Raw genomic sequence first — 11,130 nt, 5'->3', positions numbered from 1 at the left:
AAGAAATGGAAACGTATTTTTTCAAGGCTTTATTGTTTTAACAGTCAGTATCTCAGTAAACTTTAGATATATTTACAGTACAAATGTAATATGTGGACAGGGCATTGTTAGTAAAACGTCTAGAGAAATATTCATATTCACAAAGTTGCCCTTGTTGAGTAGAATGATTGTCGAGGCCGAGGTAAGGAGAAGCTTTCTTAGTTGACTGTGAAACAATAAAAAAAACAAAACCAACAACCCACACTAAATCTTAATCTAAGGCACCGTTCTAACCTAACATTATAGATGATGATGACTACGTGCTGTGAGCTCTGCATCCATACCCTGTAACATGCAGACACCGTATGTGTTCAAGCAGCAACTACGACCACTCCTTAGACAGGCGTATTCAGGAAAGCAAAGCGGAGTATGAAAGATCTAAGGCTCAGGTTACGAATGAGACTAAAACATCTGGATGGGAATAAGTGACAGAACTACATTAATGACTTTTTCTTTATGAAAGTTTACAGACTCCTGGGGGAGCTGTGTAAAGTCCTCAGATACGTGCTTTGTTTAAAGAAGGGTAACTTGTGACAGTGCAAAAAGTCTCATGCTTCCTAGAAGAATAACACAAGATGGCTAAAAGCGCGTAAGCTCAGAGACGTGGTAAATATTGCGGGACGGTTTATGGAGTCTGTTACATTCTTTGAGCTTATTAATCAAAGCTGAAAAGCTAAAAAAGCTCAGACTCCTTATATGTACAGAGAGAGTTTAGTAAGCCAGCAGAGAAAAAGGCAAAAGTTCAAGGTCTCAAACCTCGTGCTTGGACTTTTCAAGCATCAAGAAATTCAACATTTCATGAATAACAAAGAACCAGAAAACCAGCCTGACCCACGTCAGCTTTTGTCGGGTGGAAGTGCCCTCCTTATTCTACAGTAGAACAATTGAATCCTGAGCAGACGCACCTGCAACCACCAATCAACACCCCTACGTCCTTTTGCGTGACATTAATTGCATTTTGATGACATTAAAAGCACTGAGAGGCACATCTATGACTCATATCATGGGTTTCAATGTGTTTTTAAGGACAAAAATGGCTCTCTGTCATCCAAATCTCAACTGGTTTAGTCTTTTTTTTAGGCAAAATTTAGAATTAGCGCTACAGATACAGAGCTGAAACTTAGGAAACAAAGTAGATTGCCACCCAGTTTTGTTGAGCTCTTGTGAAAGGGGACGTAAGGGTCGCCAGGTAGGCCAAACAGAACCTGGCAACCCTGTCACACGGCACCAGTCAAACTGAAACCGAATAGTCATTAACACAGACTCTTGAATTCTCCACAACCTGAGCCACTCCATCCTGAACATGGCTTCATTTGCCTAATACTGATTATTTACACAATATAATAACACTTAAATATATGTAGAAATGCATTTTCATATATAAACCAACAGCCAAAATTGTATACTACAAAAATAGTTGAAATGCATTTTGTCATATGTAGCAGCTAGTTTGACAGGATATTTAGATGGTGGTTAGTTGGAAAGAAGTGGAACTGATGATGAAGCACACAGAAGAATGAATCACAAAGCGGGAACTAAAGCTCGGATCATTGAAAGCCTGATTCCTAGTTTCAGCACAAGTTCAGTTTAGTAACAAACACCATGTCAAGAAGCTCAGAAGCAGCTAAAAATAAACTACAGGATTTCACCTCTGTGTTATGACAAACAGTTGGAGGAGTCGCCACAAATGACACTAAAACCGGACCCAGCTAGAGCTCTTGTAAAGTACAATATTAGTAAACTTGTATTCTATATACAGATGCAAAAAAAAAAAAAAAGGAAAACCTAAACCAACCGTGAGCTTCAAACAAGTGCAAAAAGTTTACTGAACATGTGGAACTACACATGGTTCGCCTTCAAATGCAACTGCTATGCTGCTGAAGCCCTCTAGTGGCCAAAGAAGGAAAGGGAGGGAATCAAAGGAGGGGGATGAAATGACAAAAGCCCAGTCAAGTAATGTATTAACACAGGCAATCCCGAGGTTAGCGGGGATTGCTAAACTGTGCGTGCATGAAAAAAAAAATTGTTTTAAAAAATTAGAAAGTAGGGAAAAAAATTGTAAGGCCATGTTGCTGCAAAAAGTAGACTGTCAAGTAAATTTAGATCAGTCACATGGAGAACCTGTGATGCCACCTCCACCAAACCCCAACAAAACAGAACGTATAACAATTTCTTCCATTAATTAAGAATAATTCACAAAATCTATTGTGCATGTGTTCTGGAATATTCTCACAAGAAGAAAAAAAAAGACTAAACATTTGATAACAATAATTACAATATCAAAGAAGCCAAAATTAATAAATTATAACAACGCACCCCTGACAAAAGCAAACACTTTAAAAAAAAAAAAATCATCAAAACTGGACACAAAATTGAGAAAAAAAAAAAATCTGGAGAACTAAAAACCACAAGAGGAAGAGGAAAAAGACCCAGGGTGAGCATGTGGAAGGAATAGACAGCATTTCCCTGAAGCACAATTATTAATATATACTTTCAATACATAGTTTCCTCATCATGTAGGGTGCAAACGTAGCACTTGGGTGGTCTTTCCACTTCACCTTGTGCTCCTCCCTCTGGAAAAGGAGGAGAAAGGGGAGAAAGCTGCTTGGAATTGACAGAATTTTTAAGGAGGTCAACTGGACAGGAACTTTAGGAGTGCAACAGTAAGAGGCTTCTCAGCGACGCTGCAGATGTCAAATCTCTAGAGGGACATAAAACATGAGAGTTCTTGTCAGTTGTTAAGTTAGACGATGGCAGCATTGGTGTCATCGGCGACTGACAGCTCACCTGGCAGGGCTTCTATGGGTTGACTGGAGGAATGCAGCGTGCTGATGGGGGTTTCATTGTCTTCAAAGGCTACTCTGGTTCCATCTGAGCTCCCGTCACAATTGTTCAAGACATTGTTACAGCCCCCCGCCTCAAGGAGGGGTCGAGACTTGGAGTGGACGTTGAGGTCAATGAGCTCCTCAAAGCTCCATTGGTTGGATTTTCCATTGACTGTGGAGACCAACTTGGTAGAGTCTTGCTCATTCGTGAACTCAGAACCCTCGACAAGGCGACCCTCAGGTACTGGACTGAAGAAGGGGAACCAAGGGAGAGTAAGAGATTATTATAGGTGTTTGTATTTTAACCCTTTAAGACCTACCAGAGAACCAAGTCCACCAGAGCTTATATTATATTTTTACATGCTGTGGAGCCATTTTTGGGAGCATTTCAAATTGCTATACATCAATACAACCATTATAGCCTAGATTTTAATAATATGTCTGCATTAAGTGCATAGTAATTACATAAATTGCAAAAAAGTGCAATAAACTACAAAAAAATTAAAATCGTTTTTGCTTTTTTAACATATATTTCTAGTTAGAGAAATTTAAGAGGCTTATCCCTCAAAACTGTAAATACAAAAAAGTTGCACAAAATAGTTTCCTACCACAAGTTTTATTTTTGAAATACACCAATTTTTATATACTGCAGGAAAAACGAAAATAAATATTATAATGCAAATTTGCAAAAAAAGCAGCATATGCATCAAAATAAACTATTTCCAGCAGTGCAATATGAGTCCTAAGCATCCCAGAAACCACACAGAAAGTCATAAAGTCAAACATAACTTTTAAAAACACCAGTATAGGCTCATGAGGCCTTGATGGTAAAAAACTACATTTCCGCGAAAATGACGCCACTTCCGGTTTCGGGCAGGTCATGGCGGACATGCGATAGTTCACGCTGATGGACTTAGGAAGTGTTATGAACAGCTGATCGGATCGGCAAAGGGTGTTTCTGGAATATTATGTTTTTGTTGCTGCAAGTGCTTTTTATGCAGTTTTTGCAAAGCTATATGTGGAAGGAAACTGTGACCGAGGACAAGCTGATGGCATAAGATGTAAGTACAACTCCTCCGGTTTCATATACAAAAAAAATGATTGCGCTAGCTCACGTGGTTGCAGAGCTACCGGGATTTAAAAATAGTTACGCAAAACGGAGCGTGCCCGCTCCGACCGGTTTTAAAGGGTTAATAGAAATACATCTGAACTAAAATCTGATTCTTAAGAGAGAAAAAGATCTGAAATGTATTTTATGTATTTCTCTGTAAGATGTTAGAAGCCAAACTGTAAAATATGAGATGGGAGTCTTTGGCTTCACTAACATACCAAAACAGTTTAATAATGTGAGAAAATTTTGTTCCACCTCTGACATGTTAGCTAACTTGTAATACCGAGGTATTTTGTGAGGAACGCATCTACTTAATCGTAACTCCACCCTGCAAGTTGATTGGACTGCTCAAATCTATACATTTCTTTTTGAAAAACTCTTTTAAAACATCTGGTTGTTGGTAGCAGTGCTAGTTTGCACAAACAAAACATCATAAGAGAACATATGCAAAGAACTGGTGGCTGTTTTGAATTAGAAAAAAAAAAAAGTGCCAAATATTTGAGGCAGTTTTAGATGACTAAACGTAACTCAAGTTTGTGGGTTTTGTTGGTTTCTCTACAGTTGTACCTTTCTGCCTGAGTCTCATCTGTGCTTGTGCCATTGTTATTCTCCTTGTCTGTCTCTGACTTCTCGTCCGTGTGGCCCAGGGGCTCTTCTCGCTCTGTTGCAGGCTCCCCGGAGGACAGACAGCTCTCATCTTTGTCAATCTCTGTTACTGTATTAGGATGACAATGAAAACACAGATTAGACACGTCACATGTCACATAGAAATAGGGCTGCTCAATTAATCGAGTTTTAATCATGATTACGATCTGGGCTTTCAACGATCATTAAAAATGACTGAGCCGATTATTAGCCCCTCCCTCGTGCTTTACTCTCGCGCTGCTCCGTGTGGCAAATTGAGCGCACCTCTCTGCATTTCGAACACGTGTCACAACAAGAGGACCCGAGGGAAGCTCGGAAAGCTAAGCAGAAGTTATTTGGAGAGGAGAGTGACTGCTGTTGGTTGAAAAGAGGTAAAAAAACTTCAGTGGTGTGGAAACATTATGGGTTCATGAGTCAGACGTGGATCAAGTAGACACAGTGTGTAAACTTTGCTACAGTGTCGTAGCTGCACCACAGAGCAACACTGCAAAGTTCACTAAACATAGATGTTTACATTTTTCATTTATTTTTTATATTGCAAACATTTGCACTGTTATCAGTATTTGCACTATTTTATATTATTTTTTGACAATCTTTAAAGTCATTATTCAACACATTGTTATTGTTAAATAAATATCGTCAAATAATCGAGATTTAATCGTGATCATCATTTTTGCCATAATCGAGCAGCCCTACATAGAAATATATGTAATTTTACGCAAGCAATATGTAAGTACATTGAAAGTAAGAAGATACATTCTCAGTTACAGACAAATAATGAAAGTTGCTCAGCATATTTAGATTGTTAGCTGAAAAAGCCTGGAGAACTCTTACTTTTAGTTTCACAGTGTATCTGGTCCATTTCCTCATCTTCATTCTCCTGTGTGCATTTATCATCATCTCTCTACACGGGAGACAAATGTTAACCGACCTTGATTGCGAAGGAATTTTCCGAAAATCACAAATACGACCAAATGGGTTGACTGAATGTGAGCTCACCTTTAAATCGTTTTGGTCCCCTTTTCTAGTTCTCTTCATTATTTCTTCAATTCTCTGTAACAGAAAGAGGTTAGAAATTAATTTCTAGTAATTACTTTACCAATGTGATCTGGACTCTTGGGTAAAGGAGAGAGACTGATGGTTAAAAAACTGACTCTCGATGTAACTTCTTGTCAAAACAAAATTATTTAATGACACGTCGATGAATCGAGGCCCAAAACGAAAATAAAAAAAGTCGATGCACCCATCATACCTTCTTCCTCTCCATACGTTCCTGTTGGTTCTGCTGCATAATGCGGTCTCTCTCCTGACGAACTCTTTCTGCCTCCTCCTGGGCTTTGGCCTCGGCCTCCTCGCGTTCCCTTTGGAGCTCGGCCTGCCTCTGTGCTTCCTCCTCTGCCAGCCTAATCCGTTCCTCCTCTGCTAGGCGAGCCTCTTCCTCTTCCCTAAGTTTTCTCTCCTCTGCAAGCTGCTTTTCCTTCTCCAGACGTTTCAATCGAGCCTCTTCTGCTAAACGTGCCTCTTCTTCTTTTCTCAACCTAAGATAGTCAAAAATGGCACCTCTTAATTTAACGTATCCTGACAAATGAAAATTATTCGTATTCATTACCAGTATGCCTCAGCCCGTTTCATTAGCTAAAACAATGCAAATCGCACATGTGGCTGTAAAATACAAGCAGCTCCAAACTACTGTTGTTACGCTGTGGTCATATATGAGGTTTCTCTGTCATATATAGACAAACAACACACAATAAAAACAAGAAATAATTTATGATGATACCTTATGGAACAAACAAGAACACAGTTCCAGCAGCTCAAACAATCTTACCTCTCCTCTTCCTCCTTCTGTAGCCTAAGCTTCTCCTCTCTCTCTTTCTGCTCTCGCATCAGTCTACGGTTTTCTGCCAGGATCTTGGCAGCCTCAGCAGCCGAGTTGGTGCCTGTCGTAGTCTTTGAGTCTGACAGGTGAAAAAGACAAATGCGGAGGTTGAGGACTTTCTGTCAGCTACTTTGTCAATGCTGTACGGGCCTGATTTACCTCAACTTTAACCTTTCTTCTCAAATCAAGCTCTGGCAGCACATCATCCCTACATCAGCACATGGTAAAGTCCCATCCCCTCATCAGGTATACCTTTGCCCTTAAGTATCAGACCATGTCCATTATCATACCCCTGGATGCCTTTTGAGGGCTATACTCTTGAATACTCTCCCAGCAAGGATTCGCACTGCTGCTTCTATTGTGACTTCCAGACAGTCCTGAAAACCAGCGGCTCACAAAGCTCACAAATAATTTGTCATCCCAGAAAAGACAGAAGCCGAACAGTGAAGAAAGTGTCTTGATAAAGTTCAACTTGAATCCCAGAGTATCCCTTTGCTTTGAGTGAATTACTCTCCTCAGGAATTCATACATGAGGTTAGACAACAAAGGTTAACACATCAAGCCATTTATCCATTTATGTTTTGGGTGTTTTGGGTGTATTAAGCCATAGTAAGCAATGTGACAAATCTATCAGCTGGACTGTTGAATAAATCCATCCATCCATTTTCTTAACTGCTCATAAAAAAAACCATTGGGGACTGGAGCCTATCTCAGCAGACACAGGGTAAAAAGGCAGGGTAAACACCGTTCATACACTCCTAAAAATAAATGTGCAACCTAAACTGGACCATGCTTTTAGAGCTTTCTAACACACAGTGGATATTAGGGGTGGGGGAAAAAATCGATACTGTGCAGTATGGTGATATTTTGTTTGCTAATAATGTATCGATACAGGGACAGCAGAAATCGATACTTTGTTACAAAAAGGTTTTTGTGCTCTGACTTCAGAGCATGTTGATCCTTTTTCTGAGCAAGAATCCTGACATTCCTTCACTGTCCAAATGTGTTTAACTTTTTTTTGGCAGCAATAAACATGACAGTTTACTTATTTTAATTTGAGACATGTTTTATTTTAATTAAGTTTAAAACTTTTTTATTTAATGTAAAATTATATTTTGTTTTAATTTACTTTCAAATTCTTCAGTTGCTGAAGGGGCTGCATAGTTTTCATAAACTGCATAGTTCAGAATAGCTATAATTGTACCAGATGGTTGCGTTCAGTTAAGTTGGACTAGACTGTAATACAAACCGTTCAGTTTGTCAACAATAAAACTGAAATGAGAGAAAGACTGAGTGTGAGACTTTGATATTAGAGAAAATGAATATAGATAAAGTTTACCTTTATGTACAGAATCTGAATATCAATAATATAAATAAATAAATTGCAATAATATCGTATCGTGCGTTAAGTATTGTGATAATATCGTATCGTGGGATGTATGGTGATTCCCACCTCTAGTGGATATCTGGTTGCATGTAAATCCATATGAAAACCATTTTCCCTGCCAGGAGGTGGCAGAAGAAACAGCAAATCCAAATGTCTAAAGCATGCGACTCCAGGTGGTAAACGCTACCTTTTCTGCTTCACCGAGATTTATTGCAATATGTAAACACAATCCCAATAATGGTGTGTCTACTAAAATAAAATGACATGTTATAAAACCATGTTCAGTGATTGATTCTCTTGTGCTTAAAGCACAAATTCTGTTTGCAGTTTCCTCTGAATGCAGTAAATGAAGCATGTGCCGATAACTACGTGCAGGACAAACAGTCCTTTTGCAGAAGCAACATTTTTGAAAAAAAGGGATATGTCATTATGACCTGGAGGTAATCACCTGGAACTAGACGTGCTGCAGTACATTAGCCGAAAACACTTTAACTTAGTGACTTAAGACTTAGTTTGGTTTACAAAGACATCATGTTTGAATACAGTGAACAAACATCCTGGTTTGCAGGATAATGAACAGTCTTGGCAAATACTGCTACTGACTGTCAGGTGACAATAGCTGTTAAGTCACAGTACATAAAGCAATCTTTCTCTGTTAACTGCTCACCATCTTTGTCTTTGGTCTTGCTGGAATCAGAGGACTGTTGAGCCACAGCTTGAACAGGACATAGATCTTTGGACTTGGAGTTCCTCTTTCGTAAGGTTGGTGGTCCTGCTGGAGCGAGAGGCTTCTGGATGGGCGGGGGTTTGGTTGATGCAGGCTGAGGAGACGGTGGGCGTTGTTTCATTGCGCCTGGAGAGGCTGGGCGCATCTTAGGGCTTTGCCTGCAGAAATAATTGTGTGTGCCGTCTTATTTTCTGACTTAAAACCAAATGAAAATGCATGTGTTTCATAACAAATCCTGTGTAGGAGTCTTACTTGGGTGCTGAAGGCGAAGGAGTCCTCTTTGGACCTGGACTGGGGGCAGGCGATGGCGAGCGGTGCCGACCTGGAGTGGATGGGGAGGCAGGACGTTGCCCCACAGGTGATGTTAACTTCTTATCTTTCTGTAATTTCACAAAAATAAGGACACAAGTGGAGACAGTATTAATAAAACCACTCTCAAATAGGGTTATTCCAAGAACGTAAAACCAATTCCCACAAAATCCTTTGTGTATTATGAAATATTTATAGAACATATATAAAAACAAAGTACTTTAGTGATGAATTTAACTGATTTTTGTTACTTTGTTACAAACTCACCGTATTCTTTCACTACAAATCTTTGTAGATTACTTTTGCTGCAGGCCTTGAAAATTTACTTTAAAACAATTACTGGTTTGTATTGAGATGTAATACAAATATAAGTCTTTGAATTTCAATTATCCACATTATCCATTCAGTACATCTTGAGAAGAGATGATAACATGATGGTGAGAAAAGTCAGAGGCTTCTGACATTGGGTCCCACGGTCTGGGTGGGGTCTGCTTTGCATGGCCTGATTTGTCCATAATCGGGCCACTGTGAATCCCTTTGTTTCATACTATGACAATGAAGCCCTTCACAACCACAGCGAAGGAGGAAGAAAGCCAGGTTGAGAGAGAACCAGGCACGGCAGACCAACAAGTGAGACCATACAGATAAGACCCTCCAGCATCAGCAGTATGAAATTTTGCCAGTGTTTAAATGAGCGACCAGCAAAGTTCAAAGAGCAGCTGCATGAGTAACATTTCCCTATGGTTAGCATCCTGCAGAAGTACTTTGACAGGCAAATGTAGCAGGATATATGCATATACAGTGACATGAAAAAGCATTTGTTCCTTCCTGATTTCTTCTTTTTTGTGCATATTTGTCTTACTTAAATGTTTCAGATCAAACTAATTCTAATATTAGACAGAGATCACTGGTTAGTTATCCAAACCTAACTGGCTCTATGTGGAAAAAGTAACCCCACCCTCCTTTAAATGATGAGTTGACTGTAATTAATCACATTTATGGAAACCTGAGTTTATTCTCTCTAACTACACCCAGGCATGCTTAATGTCAGAGCTGCTGAACCAAGAAATCGTTTAAATAGAAACTGTCTAACAAAATAAAGTGGGCTAATAAATTTCGAAAAGCAACACACAGTGCTGCGATCTAAAGAAACAGCCGAGAAAGAAAGTTATTGACAACTATCAGTCTGGAAAGTCATTTCTAAGGCTTTGGGACTCCGGTGAACCACAGCAAGAGCTATTATCCACAAATAAAGAAACCTCTACACCTTCCCAAGAGTGTGCGACTACCACAAATACTCCAAATGTGCATTGACGACTCTCTAATAAATCAGGAAGGGGGCAAAATTTTTTTTTCCATGCCACTCTGTTTGTTGCACAAATTTTAATGTAGGAAATTTTCATTTTCTGTCAACTCCCCTCTGGCTTCTGGATACAACATGAACAAATATGAACACCAAGCACAGCACAGACTACATAAAACCTACCACCACCACAGTAGAACAAACACTGACACTACACACACAAATATCACACAGATTTATTAGTACACTAAACACACAGTGACTGTAGATAGCACTACTTGCTGTGCTCCCTCTTGCTACAATGTTACCAAAACCAAACTTTTTCTGTCCATGATTTCCAAACAAAATGTAACAACTTTCCCACAGAAATAAAATTATAGCTTTGCTACACGTTTTTTTAAAAATTATATAATATAATCAAAACTGCATTAAATTATTTCAAGCACATCTTCTATGAGCAGAATAACATACCCTGTCGTTCTTATAGGTCACAACCAAATGTGTAACCTAAATGTGTCTATGATCACTCGGAAATTTGGATATGGATTAGGAGATGCCAGCTAAAGCCCTACATCCAGGTTACTCCATCAGCAAATGCAAAGTGATACTAAACAAATCGAACATTATTTTTCAGTTTTCTGACATGAGAACATTTTTAAAATTGAGATCAACGATTAAAAGCTAAGTTCAGTTATTAAAACGAAGGTGTTCATACCATCGAAGGGTCCAGGGCTCCATCGGCTGACACAGATGTGGTCATGCTGCTCTTCTGTCGGTCGCTGCTGCGGCTGCGCACTGGACCACGGGGTGGGTGCAATGGGCTGGCAGAGGCTGAGCGAGGACACAGGTGACACTCTGGTAAAGGACACAGTCATCGCAGGACCATGGGAGCACAACCAATGGGA

General features: G+C 39.5%; 1 protein-coding gene across 9 annotated transcripts in view; it reads right to left on the bottom strand.

The window, feature by feature from the left end:
- Positions 1-11,130, bottom strand: part of map7d3 (MAP7 domain containing 3) — a 30,235-nt gene continuing 19,105 nt past the window's right edge. For 7 of the 9 annotated variants that reach the window (XM_087851167.1, XM_087851184.1, XM_087851191.1 and 4 more), the window contains 10 exons: positions 10,941-11,080; positions 8,866-8,993; positions 8,554-8,771; positions 6,449-6,578; positions 5,873-6,158; positions 5,620-5,673; positions 5,455-5,524; positions 4,543-4,690; positions 2,827-3,113; positions 1-2,740 (listed from right to left, as the gene is read on the bottom strand). In XM_087851167.1, coding sequence (XP_087707293.1) covers positions 2,733-2,740; positions 2,827-3,113; positions 4,543-4,690; positions 5,455-5,524; positions 5,620-5,673; positions 5,873-6,158; positions 6,449-6,578; positions 8,554-8,771; positions 8,866-8,993; positions 10,941-11,080 — 1,469 coding nt within the window. In that variant the 3' untranslated portion in view covers positions 1-2,732. The remainder of the gene's footprint in view (positions 2,741-2,826; positions 3,114-4,542; positions 4,691-5,454; positions 5,525-5,619; positions 5,674-5,872; positions 6,159-6,448; positions 6,579-8,553; positions 8,772-8,865; positions 8,994-10,940; positions 11,081-11,130) is intronic. The other 2 variants (XM_087851176.1, XM_087851186.1) reach the window with 1 other exon arrangement.

The sequence above is a fragment of the Neolamprologus brichardi genome, chromosome 2, assembly GCF_056152115.1.
Source record: "Neolamprologus brichardi isolate AB-2024 chromosome 2, ASM5615211v1, whole genome shotgun sequence".
In the NCBI taxonomy this organism is placed as follows: Eukaryota; Metazoa; Chordata; class Actinopteri; order Cichliformes; family Cichlidae; genus Neolamprologus; species Neolamprologus brichardi.
Note: the sequence above shows the minus strand (reverse complement) of the source record. Positions and strands in the feature narration are given on the sequence as shown.